The 25,983-nt window shown below is 36.7% G+C and overlaps 1 protein-coding gene and 1 pseudogene across 1 annotated transcript in view; one reads left to right on the top strand and one right to left on the bottom strand.

Moving 5' to 3' along the window:
• Positions 1-12,444, bottom strand: part of ADGRV1 (adhesion G protein-coupled receptor V1) — a 778,411-nt gene extending 765,967 nt beyond the window's left edge. Inside the window, exon 1 of the mRNA XM_001366741.4 lies at positions 12,308-12,444. Coding sequence (XP_001366778.3) covers positions 12,308-12,329 — 22 coding nt within the window. The 5' untranslated portion in view covers positions 12,330-12,444. The remainder of the gene's footprint in view (positions 1-12,307) is intronic.
• Positions 12,445-13,489: 1,045 nt separating this feature from the next.
• Positions 13,490-16,460, top strand: LOC100619569 (pre-mRNA-splicing factor RBM22-like; annotated as a pseudogene).
• Positions 16,461-25,983: the final 9,523 nt, after the last annotated feature.

Genomic DNA, 25,983 nt, shown 5'->3' with positions numbered 1-25,983 from the left:
TTACAAAATTAGGACACTAATACATTGCTGGTAGAGTTGTGAATTGAGCCAACCATTCTGGAAGGCAATTTGGAATTATGTCCAAAGTACTTTAAAAGAATGCATGCCCTTTCATCCAGCAATACCACTACTAGATTTGTACCCCAAAGAGATAATAAAAAGGGTTGTATAAAAATATTCATAGCCACACTCTTTGTGGTAGCAAAAAATTGGAAAATGAGGGGTTTCCCTCATTTGCGAAATGGCAGAACACATTGTGGAATATGATGGTAATGGAATACTATTGTGCTGTAAGGAATGATGAACTGTAGGATTTCTATATGAACTGGAAGAACCTCCATGAACTGATGAAGAATGCAACACTCAGAACCAAGAGAACATTGTACACAGAAAGTGAAACATTGTGGAAAGACCAAATGTAATGTACTTTGCCACTAATAGCAATACAATGATCCAGGACAACACCAAGGAACTTAGTAGAAAGAATGCTATCCACATGGAGAGAAAGAACTGTGGGAGTAGAGACACAGAAGAAAAACTTGTCACTTGTTTATATGGGTATATAGAATGATTTGGGGTTTTGGTTTCAAAAGATTGCTCTATTGCAAAAATGAATAATATGGAAATAGGTATGTATCAAGGTATACAAATCAACATTTGTATAATCCAGTGGAATTGCTTGCTGGCTCCAGGAGGAGGGAGAGAAGAGGGGAGGGAAAGAAAATGTATCATGGAAACATGGAAAACTATTTTTTAAGTAATATTATATAAAACAACTTATTCAGTCATTCTTCAATTAATGACAGGAACACATTTTTTAGACATAGCCAATTTGTGAATTTGTTTTGTTTAACTATGTTTATTAGAAGGAATGGGGGTTTTTCGGGAAGAGGGTGGCAAGAAGAGAAGTCATATTACTGATTTTAAAAAAAGAAAAGACAATGAAGTACTTTTTTAATGTACAGAAAAGAACAAAAGTCAGTTCAAAGGGATCATCATCAAGAAAACTATGGAACTAAAATATTGACTATATATAGATACCACAGTATACAGAATAGAAAATCACTGTAATATAAAATCCTTTATTCTGTTCTTCATATTATATAAAAATTCATATATGAAAATTTGTCAATGTTTGTCAAGTTCTGCATAACAAAAATTAAAATAAAAATTCTGAAAGGGGGGAGAAGAGAAATACTCAACAGAGAAATCCAAATATTTACTGAATTCTCTTATGTAAAATACTGCTTAAAATAACTGGATCATTGACTAGAAGCTAGGAAGCTTTTGTTAGGGTAAGAGTTATTACCAAGAGACCTGATGTGGATTTTTTTTTCATCTAACTGCTAAAAATATTTAAGATCAGATTTACATGTATAAATATAGACTTTTTTAGGTTATGCAAAATGTTTTCATTAAAAGTCAAATAAAAATTTATACAATAACAACATTTTAATTATAAGCAGTTCTGAAATACTTTTAAACATTGCATAAATGCAATGTTCAACCACAATTCCAGAGGACTTAGGGTGAAACATCCTATTTGTCACCTGACAGACAGCTGATGGCATAATTTTGAAACATTTTGTAGGGTTTAGGGACATGACCAATGCAGAAATTTGTTTTGCTTAACTCTATGTTTGAAAAAATAAAATTTAATTAAAAACATAAAATAAAAAAGAACATTAAGTAAATTATGGCAATGTTTCCAGGGGATTTAAATTGGCTCAAGTGTGCAACAGTTTTAGAATCACACATTTCTAGGGTTTTTTCCAAGGTGAATGCTGAACAAATTGAAGTCTACTCTGAAACTGAAATCTAAAGCTGCCTAGAAAGGTTTGAATTATTTATAATGGTGATTTTTTCTATATTGTTGATCAGTTATTGAGTACAAATTAAAATTTTTTCAGATAATTTAAGAATTCATATTCCAGAGCAGAACAATATAGACACTACTAGCTAGCATCCCTGATTGGATGATTCTCTTCAGTTTAGTTACTCTTTGTCACAAGGAGCCATCAGTCTGGAGGATGGTTGTTTTCTTTTTCTTTCTGAGAAATAATTTTGATATGAAAACAAAATACATCATTAAAAAATGTTTTTACAGATTTATGTACACGAATGCAGATATAACAGAACTAATATCCATTTACTAGTTTGCTTTTACCAGCAACTTGCTGGTAGTGGATGAGTAGATTAGTGACACTTTTCATTTCAAAGGTTCATTTTCTTATCCTTACTAAGAATTCTTAGGATAACAAAAATGATGTTTATTTTCTTAATCCCATATGTAATCTTGGAAACAAAGAAAACAAATACAATATAGCATTTTGCTTGACAACAAATACTGTTTAGATGCCCTCTATGAGTCTCTAATGAAGACCAACAGCAAGGAGTCAGGTATAATCTCTACCAATAACTAACATATTGCAACAATATAACAATAATTTAATATTCACAACATATTTTGGATATGAGAACCTGTCCAGAATGCTGACCTCCTAGAATAAAAATGTTTTCCACATTCCAGGTACATTTAACTATTTATTTAAGTAACTTATTTATATTTGTACTTTTTGAATGCATTTAGACCTGAGTAGCAACATTGTTAGGGTGCTAGATGAAGCCAAGGGAATTCAAGACAGCAACTAAGGGCTCTGAAAACAGCTAGGAAATAATAGAATATAACTACAATCCCATCACTGACAATTAAGATTCCCCCACAAGAAAGAAAGAATATGAACAAAAAAGAGGAGAATAAAAGTGAATGTGAGTTTCATATATTTAAGTACCCAAATAATCATTTTGGTAAATAATTTAAGTAAACACTGGTAAATAAATTGAACAAGGTCTGATGATTCAAGGAATAAATTTCAAAGGCTATATGGATCAAGATATTTTCTAATTGTGAATATTGTTATTATTTTTAAACTTTTATTTTATTTCATTTTATTTAATTAACAAACATTTATTTTCTTTTCCTCTCTTCCCTCCCATTAGGGGAGGGAAAAAAAGGAAAAACAAAAGCTTTGTAAGAAATATGCATAAAGCCAAGAAAAGCAAGTTCCCATATTGGTCTATATCTAAAACATACGAATAATTATTATTTATAGGAACAGTCAGGAATCAAGAGCTAAAAATTCAGGTTGAAGAGGAAAAGGGCGATTGGTGGATAACATGCACTGTGAGACAACTCTGTCTGCATTATAATTGTCTCAGTAGTTGATATTTGCATACTAGACTTGGAGAATACTGTATATGAAATACAAACACAGCAATTATACCTAAGATAGTCATTCACGATTCCAAACACTATCCCAAAACACATATTCAATAAGGTAACCTAGGTTCAGAAAGCATTTGTTCTGGTACACACATGTATAAATACACATGCAACTAAATATATGTTTTGTACACATTCACATAAGTTTTTCATATTTGTAAATTACTACTGCAAGTAACCATCACCTATCTGTCATTTTAAAATATAAACACATAAATGCATAATGGTTCTTTATTGTACACTCAAAAAGTGTTCTTGCATCTGTGGTCATTATTTCCAGAATATATAAAGTCCTCTGTCTGGAATTTAAGGTGCTTCACAATCTAGCTCCTGCCTGTCTTTTTTGGCTACTGACAATTTGCTTCCCTTCAAACAATCTACAGTACAGCCAAACAACCTACATAGTCTTCTCTGCCCCTGTGGCTTTGCACAGTTTGTCTCCTGCACAAACACTCTCCCCCCTCCCACCCCCTCATTCTTCATGCCACTGAAGTTCTACTTCCTTGCTCTTGAACCCTTAGCTTCCTTCAAGGCTCAGCTCAAATGCAGTTTCCTTTGGGGACTTTTCCCTTTTCTCCCCAGATAAATCCCTTCTCCAGCAAAAATTACTTTATATTTATTTATCTGAGAACATGTTATATCTTTCCAGTGGAATATAAGCTCCTTGAGGTCAAGAGACATTTCTGCTTTTTTTCATATTGCCTGACAATTAGCTGATGTTTAATAAATACTTGTTGACTGACTGATTCGCCAATTGGCCTCTAGACTCTGCCTTACTTCTGAGTGTTACATATTGAATTTGTTTCTGTGACTATTATTTTCCAGATATCTTCTTGTTGTTCAGTCATTTTTCAATTGCATCTGACTGTTCATGACCCCATTTGGGGTTTTCTTAGAAAAGATGCTGGAGTAGTTTGCCATTTCCTTCTCCAACTCATTTTACATATCAGGAAAATAAGGCAGACAGGGTTAAATGACTTGCCCAGGGTTACACAACTAATATGTCTCGGACCAGATTTGAACTCAGGAAGATAATCTTTCTGACTCCAAGCCCAGCCCTCTAGCCATTGCTCCACCTAGCTGCCCTTGTGCCACCTAGCTACCTAGATTATCTCTTGCTATTAGGATGTAGGTATATGCACAAAGTATCTGTAACTAAAGTACCATCCCTCTGCAAGTCATCCAAGCTCTAAAATTCTGACTTATTTTTTTGCTTATCCATCTCACTTATCCTCGAAATCCAATCAGTCAACAAGTTCTAATGATTCTTCTTCTGTAATGTTTCACATTCATTTATTCATTCATTTCCATTCCTACTGTCACCACTGTAATTCAAGCCCACTATTTCAATTTTGTATTATCATAAAATCCTTTTCAATCATCTTCCATATTTAATCTATCCTGCCCATATCCACCAGATAAACCTTACTAAAAATTATCTCTAAATAATTCTCAAAACTTCCCTAGTCCCTACAAGATAAAGTCCAAATTCCTTTACCTGCAAATCAAGGTCACCCACAAACTGATACTAATATAACATTCAAAACTTATTTTACAGTATTCCTCAGCTTGAACCTCTACTCTAAGCAGCCTGGTTACTCACTGTTAACTTGCCCATTCTGCCTTCATGGTTTTGTTGATGTTATTTCTCAAACTTATAATACAACATACATTGCTCTCTGCCTTTCTAAATCCTAGCCATCTTTTAAGGTTCAGCGTGAGTCCTGTCCCTTTCATGATTCCTGTTCCACACTGAAATCAAACAAGATATCAAAAGGCAAACTAAACTTCTTATTTAAATTTTCCATTTTTCTGATTACTTCTTGTCATCACTGGCCAATTGGTTGCCTAGATAGCAGTGCTAAGTGATGAATTTCTGTAATTACTCCAAAATTTTAATTGTATAAAGGCTTTTTTGCATAACCACAAATAACAGGTATCTATTATCTATCTATATGTGCATATGCATATATCTATATAAGATACAGATAGATATCTATCTATCTATATTACATAGAGTTATATTCAGGTATGTGCTAGTAGATGTTTTAATAACTAGCCCTTCAGGAGGAAAAATGCATTGTGACACACATTTGATTATAATTTTCATCATTAATATTTTCTGGAAACCATTTTTAAGTCTAAACAGTCAACAAGACAATAAATTGAACCCTGGTTTGTAGTGTTTGCTGATTCCTAAAGTGTGAATGCTCATACAGCTCTGGTGAGTAGGATCCAGCTGCCTCCAGCACACCCCTAGTTATATTACCCTCAAATATCCTCAAGTTATATTTGTCATTTAAAGGACACAAATCTAAAATAATTCTTCCTTCTCTTTTCACTTCTCTATTCCATGTTAAGAATTCTTTGAAAAATGAGTTTGTTATTATTCTTTCAAATCATTGTATAATTGGATATTCTCTAGAGAACACTGATTTGCAAGGTGAACTGAACTGAAATATAGTCCTGTGATATGGATTAAAGGATATTATCACTTCAATTATACTGACAAAAGGATTATCATGGCATATTCCTTACAGATGAATTCAGGCATGCATTATGAAAAAATGATGTCACCTAATTACCAGAATACATTACTAAAGAGGCTGCTAACAAAATCCACATTTTAAAATGATCATGCAGATACGAAAGTAACCTACAGCCTCTGTACTTGGATTAGACATAGTTACTTCATTATCACATTCAAGTAGAGGATTGATTTTTTACATTTATCTTTTACACATATTCCCCATAGGATTCTTTTTCTCAGAAAGAAGAAAATCAATCTGAATAACTTAAGAACTGCCTTTTAAAAATTGTTGAGGCCTCTATATTCCACTAATTTATTCTCATATTTGTGCTCCCTATTTATTGACTTAACAAAGTACAAACAGAAATAAACTATTCAGCAGTTCCTCACAATACTCTCCTTTTTCCCCTCCTTAGAACTGCATTTTATTTGAAGCTATTCTGCATCTTTCAACCTGTGCCACATTTCAATAACGACGATTTAATAATTACAATCATTCCCTTATTAGCTTGCCATTTCATTTTCCTTGGTCTATGGCACCCTATAGTTCAAGACAACAGAATCTCTTTGTTGATTAGTTATTTAAGACCAGCAACAATAACCATGCTGGAAAGAAAGGTACTTTGAGAGGATTACATAAGAGCCAGTTCTTAACAGCACCAAACTGAGAGCAGCAAATTACAAACCCAAGTACTTCGTAGCAAGTAACCAAATTGGCTAGTTGAAATGCTAATTGCCATTCAGCAAAGCTAAAGACAGACAGGGGACCTTGTGCTTCAAAGAATGACATGCATTTTTACTTCAGTTCTGCACCATTGTCTTGCTGAGAATTATTTGAAATCTATTCAGAAAGGTAGCTCTTTCCCTAACCTTTAAAAATGTGGGAAATTTCTTTGGCTCTAACCAGCACCACAGATCTGCTGATGTGCCAAAAAACCCGAACAGATGGCTGGATTAAGGCCATGTTAAACCCCTAATAAAGTAGCCACTAATAAAGCATGAAAGAGTTCAAAGCTCAAATATATAGGATCAATTCAGAAAATGTATTTGAGGGAAAAGTGTTTTGTACACCAGATGAGGCACTGAGTATAAGCATAATCAACTACTTTAATTTTTAAAACATGGACATCATCTGTTCTCTTGATATATATAGAATGTTTGTAAAGTTCAGAGGGAAAAAGAAATTGCCCTACCCCAAAAAACTAAAAATATACAAACCCTAAAATGGTCCATTAGCATAAATTTAAAACTAACTTGTTGAAAATATGCCAAGAACTCTGAGCACAATTCAGTTTTCTCCTTCATGCAAAACTGGGGCATTTCTGTTTGTACTTTATACAAACTGCGCATTTAAGAAATGCCTATTGAATGAATAAGTTTCTCGCCACTCCCTTTCCTAGATTTTCAAGTAAAGCCAATTTAATGTTACCATAATAGAAAAGCAAAATGGCTCTCAGAGTTACCTGTTTAGTAGACAGAGAAATGTATTGGCTGTGTACAGTTTTCAGAACACAGTACATCACAGGGGCTCTGGGAAAATAAAAGTAGCTAGCTCCCTAACTCCACCCTCCTCCTCCTCCTCTGCCATGCTTCTTGTCAGGGTGACACAGGCAGGGGTATACTCAGGTGCAATGGCTCTGTGTGTGGCCCAACGCCCAGACATAATAGGAAGCACAGGGTTCTGTGAGAAGATGCCCTCCCAGCTGAATGTGAAAGGAGGAAACCAGGCATGCGTATCATGTGAGAAAAAGCCATTTGCCTGACTTTGTTTTGAATAAATTGTTTAAAAAAAAGAAAGAAAAGATCTGACCAATTCATTAATATTTTCACTTTTGTTCTGCATCAAATAGTCCAGTTTTATCAGCATATAAATATTTAAATGTTATGGTAAGAAAATCAATTTAAGTAATATTTTGATTTATTAATAATTTCAAGGGATGATAAACTTTAAACAAAATAGCTTTCATCCTTTCTTTCCAACAATTAATAGTAATGTAGGGTTAATTATACAGGCAACTGAATCATGTGATTTTTCACCAGAAATATCAAATGTTTTCATATGACACATTTCCATCCAGGTGACTAAAGAGAAATATCATTATTTGATAGATAAGAGCCCCAAATGCTTGAAATTAGGTACAAAGAAAGAAGATCCCTGAAAAATCTACACAAAGAAGGAAATGAAAGAAAAGTGTTTCAAGTTACAGATTTAGAGATAAGGTCCAGGAGAGTTGTCCCAAATAAATTGGTAATTAATTCATTCAATCAATATTTTACTGCCCAGATGAACTCTCATATAAAAGAGATAATCAACAGATAAACTTGAAGCAACTACAGACTCAATTCTGTTTTCACATCTCTTTAAAATGACAGAGGACACCATAGATTAAGGGATAATTAACAGATTAAGATAACCCAGGAAGACCTGGATTCAAGTCCAGACTTTCACACATATTAGTTGCATGATTCCATGTAAGACATCTAATCTCTCAATGCTCCCCAAAATACCCTTTGAGGCAGTAAAATGCAAAACAGTTGCCATCCTGCAGCACTGATAAGAAAGAATTACCTTCACTTTATACAAGCCTTACATAGAAGTCATAAGTCTACAACTACCCATCCAAATCCCTATGCTTTTCTGAAAAATTTTTAAAGAAAGGTTTTTCACTGGGTCAGGATAATCTGTGTTCAAATCCTGCCCCTGATGCTTGTTGGACTGTGAGCTCTTAGAGCACTAGCAGTGAGGTTTTTTTTCCCCCTTTCACTGTATCCTCAGGGCTTTTAGCACAATGCCTAGCATATAGAAAGTTTTTAATAAATGATTGTTGAGTTGCTGAAGGATTAGTTATATTATTTTGGGCAAGTCACCTAACTTCTGGGTGCCTTGGGACTTAACTATTAATACCCATCAATGAATAGAAAACCAAATGTTTTCCATACTCAGAATTAATTATATATATATATATATATACACACACACATATGTATAATATGAAAATGGACTATATCAGACATAAGAAAGAGAACAGGCAGATTTTTTTGTAGTCAATTTCACATAGAAAAACATTGTCATATAACTGACAATAATATAAGATCTCACATTATTCATTATTTATGATTTTAAAAGAACATTTTATTTGGTAAATCAAAAGATGGCCTTAAAGGATAGTCTACAAAAATGAATACCACACATAGATCAAAATCATGCAAACCCCTATGAAAAATATACTACTGAAATAATTTTGTTCAATAATTAACTGAATCTTAATGCCAGTCAAGGTGGAATATGCCCTGCATAAGGTCTTACTTAACAAAAGAATAGAGAAATAGGATTTTCATTGCTTTGGGGAACTAACAGGTGAGGAAACTTCCTCTATCCATGCAAGACAGCACCTTCTTTGCAACATATAGTCTTAGAGAGCTGCCAAGAACCCTGATGTTAAGTGTTATATTTAGTCACACAGGCAATATATCTCAGGAGCAGAACTAAACCCAGGTCTTCCTGGCTTCAATGATAGCATTCTAGGAACACTGTCTCCTAATAAAAGTAGATTTTCTATTGATGGTAAGAGCCTCAAAGTGTTCTTATGCTGATGCTATCAAACTAATTACACTTTGCTCCAGAAAACTATAAAGGCTTCTTCTCAATAAAATCCAAAATAACTCATAAGAGCTCTGTCTAATCATCGGTACTAGAAAAACAAAGTAAAAATGAATATTGCCTAGATTATGATATGAAGCACCGAATTACTATATATTAGTATATTTTTCTTGGTGCTATAGATGGACGGTTTAGATGCAGACCTGAGTAGTATAAGAACTTAAGGCTGGAATGTATTTGGGAGACTGAAAGTTTTTCAGTGATTCTCAATAGCTTGCTGCCACAAAACCCACCTCTTTCAAACTGCACAACAACAAAGCACACCATGGTCTTTGGAGAATCAAAATGACTTTTCAAAAGAACAGTGGAAAGATGCTTGGTGGGTATGAAGAGGCTACAGTAGATTACCAAAAAGTCACATGCATGTAAGATATGGCATAATAATTTTACCTAGTTGTAATAACGTATTAGTGAGACCTATATAAGTGAAAACACAAGATCTGATAAGAACAATAATAATGACAGTATTTATATAGTATTTTAGGTTTGCAAAGCATTTTGCAAATATCTTATAAAATGTCATAAATATATATCTAAGTGTCCAATAAGTGGCATAATTTTTAAATTTAGAACTTAGCCCATGACATTGCTTTTTTATTTAATCTTATAAAATAATATATAGTATTTTCTTTCATTCAGTTAAATAGCAATCTCAGGAAAATTGTATAATGCATGTCACCTCTCTGGGTTCTCAGTTTCTTCATCTATAATATGAGTGGTATTCGATTAAAGGCTCTCTGGGTTCCCTTCTAGCTCTGAAATTATACTTTATGTTAATACTACTCCCCTAGCCCTGTCTTTCTGAATCAATGAAAGATTACATAGAGTGTATCAAAAATCTTTATGCAGTTTTAAGCTTTAATAGCTAACCCACAAGACATATATGCACATATATTGTATATAACAAATATATACATGTACATATTCTTGATGAGTATTCTCTGCTTGGATCTTCCTAAAGTTTCATGGGAAGATTCCTTCTTCCTAACTGTAGAACATTCTCTTGAATAATAAAGGTTCAAGGGCAATTCAAAATTGAAAGTCTATGGGTCACATTTTTGCCATCCCTTTTTTCCCCGTTGATTACACAATTGGCCATTATAATGACATATGATAGCCAAATTGTATCTTACTCATTAGACTCATGAAAACGATGTCATTAAATGCTGAAGTTATGCTTGCTGAAGTTAAATAAGGTATTATTTGTTGCTTAAAAACATGGTGACCCAAAAGTTTCTGTAGACTTTTGTGACATACTGTATAATGAATCTATCTTAGCTCTATCTTATCAAATCAGGAGCTAATAATTTTATAGACTATATTTACTTGTTAGAGTTGAATATAAGTTTTGATTCAGCTAATTTTGGAATTATTCATCACAGTTCTATGAATCATGAAAACTTGCTCTGAACATCAATTTTTCAAAAACAGCATACCCCAAAAGTCCTTAGTAGTTTCAAGCTTTTGAAACACATTGTATACTTTTGATTTATCTTTTAAAATCATTATTTTAAAACTGGGTATTTTTGTTATATCAGTATAATTTCCATCTTAACAGTTCAAACTTCATTGAGTACTCAGTATACTACTATATTTTATTCAAAGTTAGTATTTGTCACTTAACCCAGCAAGTTAGCTCCCAAATTTTTTTTTTGTTTTTCTCTTCCAATCTGATAAAAGTTTGGGAGAGTAAATACATTTGCTGCTGTGTTCTATGTAGCAAGTGGAAAAAAAAAACTAGTATACATACAGATTTAAAGTAATGTTTATTTTTATCCCCTTACTTACTCCAACACTAATGAATTAGCTGCACCTTTTGAGATATGAGGTCAAGCAATAAACTCATTGTGGGTGCAGGTCACTTTAAACTATATTAATTAAGGACATGTTTAAGACCAAGTATTTTGTAAATTGTAAGCTCAACATTTAATAAAATTTTAAAACATTCTTACAAATAAAAAAGAAACCACTAACCTTATTTTTAAAGCATTTTTCAGACAGGTAAAAGCTGAATAGATTTCATATTTTCAAGTAGACTTTTATTTCTCAACATTAAATTAAAATGCAATCGTTTTAAAAGGTCACTTGGTGTTTCCAAGAAAGATTTTCAAGCAATTTTCAATTTGAAATCATACTTAGATATCTCAGAAAACAATCTAAATATTAACTATATGCAGTGGGTTTTGATGTAGAATTTATTTAGAACACACAGGAGAGTAATTTCTTCGAATATCTCGGTCCTTTCATTCTTACTAAACATTTGTGGAGTGATGCTCACAGTTTTCAACTCATTTTAGAAAGGAAAGAGAGAAAGAAAGAGAGAAAGAAAGAAAGAAAGAAAGAAAGAAAGAAAGAAAGAAAGAAAGAAAGAAAGAAAGAAAGAAAGAAAGAAAGAAAGAAAGAAAGAAAGAAAGAAAGAAAGAAAGAAAGAAAGAAAGAAAGAAAGAAAGAAAGAAGTTCACTGGATATTTCGTTGTCACCTTTTATATCAAACAATTTTTCAGAGATGTTAAGGCTTGCAAATTTGAAAAAGCAAAGGGTAGCAGGTTGTCGAGGGAAGCTTCGATTCATCCTCAAGTCAGCTTCCCTTCGTCCTCCCCACCCACCCCCGCTAGCTGGGGGCCACGACCTGAAGGGCGCTCAGCTCAGCAGCAGGACAGACCAGACAGAGACGCTTCTGTTGTCGCCAGCATCACTCCCCCAGCGCTGCCACTTACCCCCCGCCCTCTTGCAACAGGTGCAGTGGGGCTTGAGAATCTTCACGTTGGGGGAGCGCACAGACTAGAAGGTGGCGCTCCCAAATTGCACCCTCCTCCACCTGCCAAAGACTTACCTGGACCCGAGGACAAGGACATCCGTGTCCTATGGACAAAGCCGCTCGGAAACAGAGACTCCACTGCCACTTAGTCTTTCCCAGTTTGCCTTCTCCCCGGCTCCTGACTCTCTCCCGCTATCTGGATGCTTAGGCAAACTCGGTCCTCTTTCCTCCTCCCTCTCTTCCTCCCGCTCCAATAGAACTAGAGGCTCCTGGGGCTCAAAGTACCTGACTAGAAGAGCAGGGGTGGCCGGCCACAACAGCGCTCACTCCACTGCGCAGCAGGAACCAGGAGGCGTTTAATCAATCGACCGAAACACCCTGCTTCGGGCATCCCTAATGGTCTCTTCCAACAGAGAGGCGCCCTGGCTAGCTCGCTGGTGCGCGTGGCGAGGTTCTCCCAAGCTCGAGACTGTACCCAGCAAGAGTACATCGCGCTGCGTGCTGCTGGGCTGAAATCCCTCAGGGTGTGGGAAGCTGCCCCTTACCTGAGGAGGCTGCATCTCCTCCATCTGACGCTCCCCCCACCCCTCTTCGCCAAGAGCCTCACCCACAGAAAAGTCTGTAGCCAATACAGAATAATTTATTACGAAGAACTCTTTATGTGTTTTCTCGCTTGAAACTCCAAGGACTTTTGGGGCGGGCTGTATTTAAAAAAATTGATAGGCAAGTTTCCATGATTCATATAGCTTTAATGAAAGAAGCCTGGCCAAAAAAAAAATCAGTTTCATCACATAACTACTCATTTGATTTTAGTGTGCAGCAGATACAGAGATCAACTTTATTGGCATTTTCCATCCTCTATTTTCTGCACACCTCAAACAAAGCATATAAAATTTCATAAATTTTGAAGTCATACGTGTTCCACATAGCATTTTTATAGTACATACGGGACTTATCAGATTCATAGAATTTTCTAGTTGGAAGGGACCTTTGGGAATGACCTAAGCCAATTTTTTTTAATGCTTTAGAATGTACTAGGTGGCAACCAAAGGTAAATGGCGGGCCGGAAGTCAGGAAGACTCATCTTCCTGACTTCAAATGTGGCCTCAGCCACTTACTGCAGTGTGACCCTAGGCAAGTCACTTCACCTTGTTTGCCTAAGTTTTCTCATCTGTAAAATGAGCTAAAGAAGGAAATGGAGAACTATTCTTGTATGGCTGCCAGGAAAACCCCAAATGGGGTCACAAGGGGTCGGACATGATTGAGATGGAGCAGAGAAGTGACTTACTTCTGCTGATGTCAAAACTAATCAATGGCAAGAAGCCCAACAAGAAAATAGATCTCCCAAGGGTACACTTATACCTTCCACAGTCAGTCCTTGAAGTTTTGGCCACTATCCAAGGAAAAGAATTTTAAACTTGTTCCTGAAGGTTTAAGCCCAACACAGTAGAGGTAAAAAGGAGATTCAAGAAAGGTAAAGAAAAAAAGGGGCTTCTGCAATGGCAGTGGCCCCTCCCATGGGATGGAGCCTTGGCTCTTGCTTCCCATGGCATCACCATTGAGGCAGCCACTTCTAGTGTGGATTTCTCTGAGCTCCAAGGGTCATTGGGCAGAAATGGTAGGAGCCTGACTTCTATGTTTTCTGTCAGAAGGATGAGAAAAGAGAAGTATGGAAAAGAATGCAAAATTTGTGCCAACCTATTCATAGTGTTCCAGAGTTCATGTGCACATGACTTAAGATGTCCTCAATGTGCCAAACCAACAAGCCACAAAATGTCATGGCTTACTGACAGGGCCATGATGCAGAACTGCCCATTAGGGATAATATTCCTAAATGTTTTGTGAACAGAGAATACTATACCCAGAACCTTAGGTGAGAGATTTCTAACTCTGTTTCAGTTTCCTCATCTGTAAAATGAGCTGGAGAAGGAAATGGCAAACCACTCTAGTATTTCTGACAAGAAAACCCCAAATGAGGTCATGAAGAGTTGAAGAAAAAAGACAATGATCTGTTGAGAGGGCGAAAGCCATGTTCTTGGGAAGTAGATATCCTTAGTCCTCTTGGAAAACAAAGGAGAAGGAACAACAATACCATTGTGGAAGAGCTAAAGGTGAAACCCCAGGTTCTAGACAGGTTACCCTTCACAAGACTGCAAAACTTACCTTAAAAATAAAAAAGAGAAATTTATTAATTTAGAAGACTTGTTGAAAGGCCCGGAGACAGTTTTCAGGTGGAACACTGCCTCCCTGAGGAGATGGGGTTTGGGGGTTTTATACCCTTTTGACAAAAGGGCCTATGTGACTAGAGATAGGATGATGATGGCATATTAAAAGGTCTCTGGAACCTGAGATGGGTCATATGGTTATGTCCTATGCCTCAAAGTCAAAAGGGAATGAACTGTCCAGTTTAGAGAATAGTCAGATATCTGGGATATAAAATAGATACTTAACAGGAGAAAGCTAGGAGGTACTTATCTATACTCATCAAGAATGAAGGGAGAAGGGGCAGCTGGGTAGCTAAGTAGATTGAGAGCCAGGCCTAGAGATGGGAGGTCCTAGGTTCAAATTTGGTCTCAGACACTTCCCAGCTGTGTGACCCTGGGCAAGTCACTTAACCCCCAATTCCTAGCCCTTACCACTCTTCTGCCTTGGAACCAATACACAGCATTGATTCCAAGACGGAAGGTAAGGGTTTAAAAAAAAAAACTGAAAGGAGAGGCCAGAGGTGCTCAAAGTTACCTTCCCTGCACTACAAGGAAAAATGAGTCTTTTATGTACACTCACGGGTATTGGGGTGTCTAGGAGAAGCCTGTACCCTCATATCAATACCATTTACTAGTAACATGGTGCTCAAATTGGATCATACCACCCTTTATGACAAAGGGAATAATTTCCTCATCTTTGTTCCCTCTGGATGAAAGGAGAATGTAAAAAAAGGAAAAGGTTGTCTGAACAGAGGTGAGAGGCCTAGGGACCCTAACTCTCATGCTGATCAAACCATCAAAGAGCAATATTATGGTATTAATGATAAGTTAAGCTTCTAAAACTGGTTTCAACAATACCTCTTCTGGATCCACAAGATGATAAGACCATTAATTACAGCACTGTTTTTTTGTGGCCTGCAAGATAAAATCAGTGAAACTGATGATATCAAGAATCATTTTTACCTTTTTGAGGGATCCAAACTTAACAGTCGTACAGAAGCAACAGTGTCCTTTCTTTCAGTTTGCTACAACAAAAGCTGCAGAGATTGCATCTGAGAAGTCCTTCAGCAAACTGTAAATAGGGAAAGGCTTAATGTGAAATGGGGAAGATCCCAGGCAGCCAGAGATAAAGAAAAAGAGTGAATTAAGCTGGAGCCTGTCCCAGGACTTCCTGAGCTCTTCCTCCTCCTCTAGAAGCTGAAGTGTCTGCCGATTATTTTAATCTTCTTCCTAGGAGTCCTCTAGCAGTAATAAATAATGCCTTTCCCCCTACTCCTGGAACTGCACCTTCACCCCCCCCTCCCACCAGATTTGGGACCACACATGTTCCACCCCATAGGACCACCACTTTGATTCAAGCACCAGAATCCATCCATTATCCTATCCAGGATCCCCAGAGGATAGGGGAAATCATATCACACCTGATTCTGATCCTGCTATAATGATTGGCCTCTGAGGAAGGAAAGATGCTTTAGAAATGTAATTCATAAATCTTGGAGAAAGAAAGGAAGGGAAAAAAACAACAAAACAACAACTTACATTGAAATAGATTTTATATGGCCTAAGTGCTTTTCTCTCTTTGGGGGGGGCACAATCTTCTCTAGTTATTTATTATCATCTTGACCACTTTAAATATCACTTTTTTCTTTTCTCTTAACAATACTCTGAAGTTAATAATCCAAGTTTTAGAATTCACAGTTTATAAGTAGATGTAGGATCAATGTTCATTTGAACAAACATTTATTAATGCCCTAAAGTGCAAAGAACTATGCCAGAAGTTGAAGATACAGAGGCAAAAAACAAAAACAAAAACAAAAAACACAATTCCTGTACTCAAGGAGCTTACATTTTTGGGAGGGGAGAACACGATGATACAATATTTACTAAGAGAAAAAAAGGCATTTTGATAAAGGAGAGAGCACTACTAAGTAGGAGATTAGGAAAGACTTCTGGTAGGAAGTAAACCTTGAAAGAAGCTCAGATTTCATTCACTTCTCTTACCTCTTTCTTATTTATTTTTTGGTTTGATGTATCTAGTTCTGAGAGAGGAAGGTTCAGGTCTCCCACTAGTATAGTTTTTCTATCTATTTCATCCTTGAGCTCCACTAGTTTCTCCTTTAGAAATTTGGATGCTATGCCATTTGGTGCATACATGTTGAGTACTGATATTTCCTTACTGTCTATACTGCCTTTTATCAGGATGTAATTACCTTCCCTATCTCTTTTAACAAGATCAATTTTTACTTTGGCTTTGTCAGATATCATGATTATGACTCCTGCCTTCTTTTTATCAGTTGATGCCCAATAGATTTGGCTCCATACTCTTACTTTTACCCTATGCGTGTCTATCTTCCTCATGTGTGTTTCTTGTAGACAGCATATGGTAAGGTTTTGGATTCTAATCCACTCTCCTATTTGCCTGCGTTTTATGGGTGAGTTCATTCCATTCACATTCAGAGTTATGATTACTAGTTGTGTATTTCCCAGCATTTTGATTTCTACTCCTAGTCCTGCCTTTTCTTCTTTCACTATTTCCTTCTACACCAATGTTGTACTTTTAATCAGTCCCCCTTATTTTACTTCCCTTACTAATCCCCTCCCTTCTTAATCCCCCCCTTATTTTCTTTACAGTCTTTTTAAACTACTCCTCATCCTCTCCCTCCCTGGTACTGCTTCCCTCCCCACCAATCCATTTGTTACCCTTCTACTTCCCTATAGGGCGCAAATCAATTCTATGCCCCAATGGATTGGATTGTTCTTCCCTCTTTGAGTCAATTTCAATGCACGTAAGAGTTGAGTATTTCCAATCTCCAACCTCTTTACCCTTCCAGTGTATGATGTTCTCCCCACTCCCACCCTGAGCTTCTTTGTGACATATAAATTTACCCCCTTTTGTCTCTTTTCCCATTTCTTTTAGTATCAACCATTTTTTAGCTCTAGTTGTGTGTATACATTTATGTATACAATACACAAATGTATATGTATTTATGCATACATATATCTGTATACATATTTATGTCTTGGCATTTCATCCTATATGGTTTGTCACTGTTCCCTCTAAGTGTAATTCTTCTAGCTGCTCAGGTGATAATAACAATTTTTAAGAGTTACTAATGACCTCTTTTTTTATAGGGATACATATCATTTTAACTTATTGGGTCTCTTAAAAAAGAATAGTTTGGGGGGGTTGGTTTGGTTTTTCTGTTACGGTCTTGTCTTTTCTTTACAAATTCTTGGAATTCTTCTATTTTGTTAAATGTCCATACTTTCCCCTATAAGAATATAGTCAGTTTTGCTGGGTAATTGATTCTTGGTTGTAGACCTAGTTCCCTTGCTTCAATGCTTTTTTGTCCTTCACTGTAGATGCAGCCAGCTGTGTTATCCTTACTGTGGTTCCATGATATCTGAATGACTTCTTCTTGGCAGCTTGTAATATTTTTTCCTTGGTCTGATAGTTCTTGAATTTGGCTATAATATTTCTAGGTGTTGTCAGTTGGGGATTAAGTACAGGAGGTGATCAGTGGATTCTTTCAATCTCCACTTTTCCCTCTTGTTCTAGAATATTGGGACAGTTTTCTTGGATAATTTCCTGTAGTATGATGTCCAGGCTTTTTCTTTTGTCATGATCTTCTGGTAGACCCATTGGTCTTAAGTTGTCTCTCCTAGAACGATTTTCTAAATCTTCTGGTTTTTGAATGAGGTGATTCATATTTTCCTTGATTTTTTCATTCTTTTGATTTTGTTTTATAGTGTCCTGCTGCCTTGTGAAGTCGCTTTTTTCTAGTTGTTGTATTCTGGATTTTAAAGACTGAATTTCTTCCCTGGCTTTTTGGTCATCCTCCTTCTGGTCTAATTTTCTTTGGAGATAATCTTTCATCTTCTCTGCCTCATCTTTCATTTTTCTTTACCTCATCTTTCATCTTCTTTGCCTCATCTTTCATCTCCTTTGCCTCATTTTCAAGCTGATTAATTTTGGCTTTCAAGACACTGTTTTCTCTTTCCAGATGACTTATTTTGCTTTTTGAGTTCTTTTCCCAGTTGTCTTCAGCCTCTCTTAATTGTGTTTTGAATTATATTTTGAGTTCTTCCAGAGCCTATATCCAATTTTCTGGGTTTTCTGGTTGTTGTTTTTTTTTTTTGCTTGCTGTTCCCTTATCCTTCTCTGTTCCATTTGCTCTTTGTTCATTGCCTGTATAGAAGCTATCTTTTGTAATTTCTTTTTTCTTTTTCTGTTGTTTGCTCATATTTACCCCTTCTTTACTCCCTGAAGTTGCCTGAGCTCTTGCTCCTTTCATTTGTGTGTGTGTGTGTGTGTGTGGTTTTGGGCTTTTCTTTCAGCCTTCAACCTTGGAGTTTTGTCAGCAAATCTCTTAGCTCAGTCTGTGGGGGAGGGATGTTGGAGCTTGAGCTTCCCTGTCCTCTGGAGGCTTTGATGGGATTAAGTCTGGCTGAGTTGTTGAATATGCCCTGAGGCTAAAACCTCAGGAAAGGGGGAGGGGTGCAATATGGAGTGTCTCTACTGCTGCAGCTATGCCTCCTACTCTGCGCTCTGAGTTTCTTCTCTAACTGCTTCCCCACTGCCTGTGTTGGATGCTCTGAGCCTGGCACAGCTTTGCCCACAAGGTACTCCCTCCAGACCAGCGCCTTTGCCCACCCAGAGGTTCCAGCTGATGCTGGAGACTTAGTGCTCTAGGTGGGGGAGGGGTCCTGGGACCTTCCTTCTTCCTTCCCCTTAAACTCAAGTGTTCTCAAATTCTGGTTTTTGGGGTCATACCTTTTGAGTTGAGTCTAGCAGGAGGGTTCTTTGGCTCTGTCTTGTTGTTAGGTATGATTTTCAGTCCCCTAGGAGCATTTAGTTTGTAATCAGTGAGGAAAGGTTTTCAGAGGTCTGAACCTTTGCTGCTTCTATGCTGCCATCTTGACTCCGCCTCTATTGCTTGAAAGAAGCTGAGGATTCTAAGAAGCAAGGGTAGAGTGAAAGTATAACCATGCAAAAGTAGAGATGGGAAAATTATTCAGTGTCTGGGAAACAAGAAAAAGACAAATTTGGCAGGAATGGAGAGGCAACGAAGGGGGGGAATGGAAAATAAATATCTTGGGGTTGAGTAACTAGACTAAATGATGTCCATCATTTCATAGCAAATAAGTTTCAGCTGGGACTAAAACTCTGTCTTCTTTTGGCAATGCATTGCTTCATTTTGTTTTTCCCTATTCCCCTGCCTTTCTTTCTTTTTTAAACCCTTACCTTCTATCTTAGAAGACAGAAGAGTGGTAAGGGCTAGGCAATGGGGGTCAAGTGATTTCCCCATGATCACCCAGCTAGGGAGTGTCTGAAGCTAGACTTGAACCCAGGACCTCCCATCTCTGGCCCTGTTCTCAATCCACTGAGCCACCCAGCTGCCCCTGCCCCTGCCCCTGCCTTACTCTTGCACAAAACCAATTTGAACTGTCACTTGGAGTACCACAACATTTCTGGATGCTATACTTTAAGAAAAATAAATGATTTGAAGAATGTGCAGAAAGGTACAACTGAAATATCCAAATGAATTAAATAGCTCTAATTAATGAAAAATTAGAATACTTCTTCCTAGAGAGACAAAAACTTAAAACTACATGTTGTTAGAGCTGAAAGGGGATTAGATATAAATTGATAAATGCAGTTACTTGTCCAAAGTCAACCAACTACTTGATAACACAGTCAGAAATAGACCCTAGGTTTCTACTTGTGGATTGTGAGTAGTCAATTTAATCAAAACTGTTGAATCCATTACTAATGTAGACACAGTTTGAAGCAGGACAAGATACTGAGGGAAAAGTTTTCTTGTCATCTATATTGATTATTCATTATATTTTCAACTCACTGTTACATCATGTTGCTAGTAGTGGGCAAGATTTATGTCTTGGCTCAAATTTGTTTTGGTCAAATTCAATGGAATACTGAAAAATTAAGTCTTAAAATCAAATATGCCTTGTTTTGTTTAATTCCAAAAGTTAGAATTTGTCTGAATGTATCTGCTGAACGGTGCAGTCCCCTATCCCTCTACCCTGCCTCCCCTGCTACTTGGAAACCCTAGGGTAGAAATCTCTGATAAAAGGAGGTAAGAAACCAGCTATAGAACCTTATGTACTAGAACTGCCTTATTCTCTGATGACATGGGTCTACCAACTAATTATTAAAATCATCCTCAAGGATACAGTCTTTGAATTGTGAACACTCAAACTTTTGTAATGTATCTCTTCCTCAAAAGAAATCAGAAATCACATCAACCAGTCAGGATCTCTTTATCCAAGTTTTATTCTAATAAGCATATGATAAACTTGGCCTACCTATAGATAAATGGCCTTAAGAAGTCCTGAGACTTTTCTCAAAGCAATAACTCACAGCGAATTGTCTTAATTTTTGTCTCTAATTGTCTCTAATTTTTCTTATATCGATGTATTGACCTTGCTGACCATAGACTCCTTGATTCTTTGCCACTACTTGAAATGCAGTTACTGACTCTAAGATTGGCAGACTTTGTCCTCATCTCTTGCTACTGCCATTACCCCTGTTGACCACAGACTCTGACCTTTTCATTGCTTAACTGATTTATGTCTTCTTCACCTTCACTAATAGAACACTCTGTCATTCCATCTGGCATAAAGCCTACTTTTGCTCACCTGGGTGCTCCCAATCAGCCACACCCACATGCTTTGGCCTACATGAGTAATTAAATCCCTAGACATAAAGTTGTGTCATTCACCAAGGTCCTGCCTCCCTTTCATAGCTGTCTTTAATCTGCTATTCTATTTTACCTCCTCATTACCTGCCTATAGTTTGGATTAGCCCCACTGCTCTCTCTGCTGGTTTGTATCTTCCTAGTTCTTACCCAACTTTCTATCAGCATCATTTTCTGATAACTCTTTCCCTGACCATTATTATTTAAATATATATTCTTATTCTCTCTGTCCCACTGACCTCTGACCTCATACCTTCTTTGACATACTATCATCTGATCTTTTCCATTCCTGACTCTTAACCCAGTGAAAGAACTTCACAGAACTTAGCTTAGTTAAAACATAGTATTTCCCTTCACAGACAAGTCCTAGACTATCTTTCCTGCATTATTTCCCCAAGCCACCACCCCTTATGCCTACCCCACTGTTCTCCTGGATTTCATGATCTCTAGAAACTCAAAATGCTGCAGGATAACATCAACTCAAAATTGACCCCACCAGGAACCCACTACCCATCCTTCCCTCTGTCTGCTGAAGAAGGTGGGAGGGTAGGCAACCTCTACCATTTAAGGAGGGCCTCCAAGACAGTGACTTCACTATTTCCCACCCCAGATGCAGAACTTTATCATGTCTTCTGTATCCAGTACCCTTTTCCCTTACTTTTCAGATTCTTATGTGTTTTCTTCCCTCGTCAGATTGTGAGTTTCTTGAGGCCAGTTTCTTGAAGTCTTTTGCTTTTTATCCCTAGTGCTTAGCAGAGGGCCTGGCACAAAATAGGCATTTAAATGTTTATTGACCGTTGACTAAAAAAACCATTCAGGAGAGCAAATTTTCTCTGAACCTCTGAACATTCTCCCCATTTGATTTGATTCTTCCCTTGTATTGAAATATTATCCCATGGGTAAAAAACTCACTTTCTTCATTATGTCTACCTGCCTACCCAAATTTGATGTGTTCTCCCCCTCCTCCGAATTTCTATAGGGCATGATGTCTGAACTACTTACTGACACTTATTGATACTTAATCATAATCAAATATTCACAAATCTCAGAGATGAACAGATATCAGGGATCATACAGCCAAAGCCTCACCTGAACAAGAATCCTTCTTACAATAACCTTACAAGCATTCATATAGTTTTTTTCCTGAAGAGCTCACTGACATGAGTGGGAACTCGGGATCTCCTGAGGGAGATCCTTCCAAAGAGATGGTTCTCATTATTAAGAGTTTTTTCTTTACATCAAGCCTAACTGGTATAGCTGGAAATTATTACCTTAAGAGATTACCTGGCCAATATCTTCCTTTTGGCAGGGAAGGAGATTAAGGACTGGAGAAGTCAATTGCCAAGAACACAAGAATAGTAGATGAGTCAACACTAGAACCTACACAGTACCACAAGGATCACATCACAGTAACTCAAGGCTCTCTTTTACTTAACAAAGTCCCTGTAAAGGAAAAATTGAAAGAAAAAACAAACCCATGACAGCTGGCCACTATATCATTCTTAGAAAGAAATCAGTCTCTGAACAAAAGACTAGCTGGAACTGGTGAAACTTCACCTAAAAAAGATTGGCTAATGCCTCCAGGTCTGGAATTCACTCCCTCTTCATCTCAGCCTCCTGTCATCCTTGACTTACTTCAGGTTTGAGCTAAAGTCCTACCTTCTACAGGACTCTGTTCCAAGGCTACTTAATTTTCAGTACATTCCCTCTGAGATTATCTCCAATTTATTATGTTGGTATCTTGTGGGTAGATAGTTTGCATGTTGTGGCACCACATTAGAATGTGAACTTTTTGAGAACAGATTGTGGTTTTGCCTTTCTTTTTTATCCCTGCTGCCTAACACATTGCTTGGCACACAGGAAGCACTTTATAAACAAATTAAAAAGTAAATTAAATTGTTGACAACTTGAAGTGACTACAACATTCACAAGGAAGGCAGCCAAACCATCAGTAAGCAGAGGCTAAAATAGTGCTTACACAGTTTAAGTAGAAAACGGGAAGTAGACAACCTGACCTAAGAATTATGATCCACAGTTTCAGAAACATTGCTCAAGGACACCCCAAATTCCTAGATCAAGCTGAAACTGAAAATTTTTTCTTTAGCTAATCATTTCTTAACCTAGAGTCCATGACCTTTTAAAACATTTAAGTTTTATTTTCAGTTCTGAATTCTCTCCTTCCCTCCACTATCTCCCTCATCTATAAGAAGGCAGGAAATACACACTCATTATGCATATGAAGCCATGCAAAACATATTTCCACATTAGTCAGACTGCAAAAGACAAAAAATAAAGGCAAGGAAAAAATGAAGATAATATCCTTCATTCTGCACTCAGAGTTCAGTTCTCTCTCTCTCTCTGAAGATGGCTAGCATTTTTCTTCATGAGTCCTTTGGAACTGTCTAGGATCACTGTATTGATCACAGTAGCTAAGTCTTTCACTGTTGATTTTGTTAAATTTTGCTATTACTGTGTACTTAATACCAGCTCATATAAGTCTTCTGAAATTTTCTGAAACCATCTACTTCATCACTTTTTTTAGCACAATATTACTCCCTCTTAATCATTTGCCACAACTTATTTAGCCATTCCCCAACTGATGGACATCTCCTCAGTTTCCAATTCTTTATCACCACAAAAACAGCTGTTATCTATTAATAGTTTTGTTTATATGTTCCTTTACCCTTTTTTTTTTTTTGGATTTTTTGGAGTATGAGGCCCATTACCTTAAGATTTTTTTGATGACTGAATTTCAATATAATTAGTTTCCTTTATAATACTATGTATTTTATTTTATGCATCTTATTATGATTGAAATTCTCTGAAGACTATCTTAGTTTTATAATTATTAAATAGCAGAAAGAGAGAGAGACAGAGACAGAGAGTGTGACAGAGACACACAGAGAGAAAACAAGAACTATTTGGCTGACTAGCTGGAATCATGAGGGCCTGGGGCTGCCCAGCCAGCCATTAGGCTTCTAGCTGCTTGCTACCCTAGCAGCTGAGCAAGCCCAGAGCCAAACTTCAAGCCTCCTAAGTCCCTGGTTACAAGAAAAAAGAGACAACTTCCTGTCGTCCCTGTAAGGTCAGGCTCTTCAAGATGTCCCTTTCCTTCCAATATTGGAGGACTCAGACCTCAATATGGTCAAGAGGCAGGTCTTCTGGGTACCAAGAATAACTACAGGGCATTTAGAATGTCCACATGTGCACTTTTCTCTACATGACTCAGCCTCACTCAGTTAATTACTTCGCCACCCAGAGAGTTCTTATTTACAAATAAAGAACTTGTCTCCATTCTGCCTCAACCTGAGAGGAGAAGCCAGTTCATAGCTTTAGTCTAAAATCAAACTGAGTTTTAAAAGAAAAAGTTTGTTTTATGGGCCCAAAAGGGCTACAAATTAATACTAAATTTCCACAATTTAAAAATATTATTCTGGATAGGGGTCCATTGACTTTGCTAGACTTTCAAAGGGATGTGTGGTACCCCCCCCCAAAAAAAGATTAAAAATATCTACTTTAGATCTTCCTTAATTAAATGACCAGAAACAATCCCAGTGGACAGTGGATATTATAATTGCTCTAGAACTGTGGATCTTTTGCTAGTCTTGGCCCTCACTCCTAGTCTAAAACTACTCTAGATTAAAGTGAGTGCTGTATAATACATGTCCATGAGTGAGTTGTTCAAGAATGTGTTCTCAAGATATAGAAGTACAATCCCAAAGTATACAGTTTCATTTATCTGAGATTCATTGGGTAACAAAATATAATTACCACTCTTTGGAACTAATCTAAATATCCAACATTAAAAAAAATTAAGTCTACTGCTGTTAAAACAAATTAAAAAGTTTGATGTTAGCAAGGTGGCAGAAGTATTTCTTCAACAATTCTTACACTATACAATCCAGGGGGCAACTGGGTAGCTCAATGGATTGAGAACCAGGACTAGAGATGGGAGGTTCTGGGTTCAAATATGGCCTCAGACACTTCCCAGCTGTGTGACCCTGGGCAAGTCACTTGACCCCCATTTCCTAGCCCTTACCACTCTAGTCCTGACCTTAACCAATACACAGTATTGATTCTAAGATGGAAGATAAGGGTTTATATATATATATATATATATATATATATATATATATATATATATATATATATATATACAATCCAACTGGAACAGAATAAATATCAGATTAGAGAGGTTAAATGAGTGGTCCAGTGCCACATAGGTTGAAATGTGTCAAAACCAGCATTCAAACTTTAATCTTCCAGTTATAGCACAGAACCAATGTAGAATTACATTACTACACTCTGCATTGGAGATAAATTAGAAGATTATTAGACCTACAGATTTGTTCATGTCATCTTCCCAGGAAGTAAAATATAATGAAATAAAATTTGCATCTAGTTGATCTACTTTAAATTCTTGCTGGTGCTTGAACAAGATGGTAAGTGGCTCTCTGAAGGGTTAGTTAAATATGATATTTACTGGTAAGGTAAAATATTATTGTCACTTTGGGGTATAAAGAATTGATTTTCTTTGATTAAAGCCTTCAGTTCCTTTGACCAAGTAGTAGTCCTTCTAACCCTCCATAGATCACACTAAATAAGTTGAAAGGTTGCTTTTTGGAAGTTAAGTTGAAATGTAACCTAGAAGTACCTTTTTACTCCCAACTATTGCTTCTTTGTTAAATTTGAAAAAGTTCCTTTCTTTGAAGTTGAGAATATTTTGACATGATTTTTCATGTTCATTTTTCACCCTAAAATTCATAACTAAAATTCAATAACAAAACAAAAACATAAATGATTTTAACCAAATGTATTACATTTAAAA

This window comes from Monodelphis domestica, chromosome 3 (assembly GCF_027887165.1).
Source record: "Monodelphis domestica isolate mMonDom1 chromosome 3, mMonDom1.pri, whole genome shotgun sequence".
Taxonomy (NCBI): Eukaryota; Metazoa; Chordata; class Mammalia; order Didelphimorphia; family Didelphidae; genus Monodelphis; species Monodelphis domestica.
This window is presented reverse-complemented; position numbering and strand designations above follow the sequence as displayed.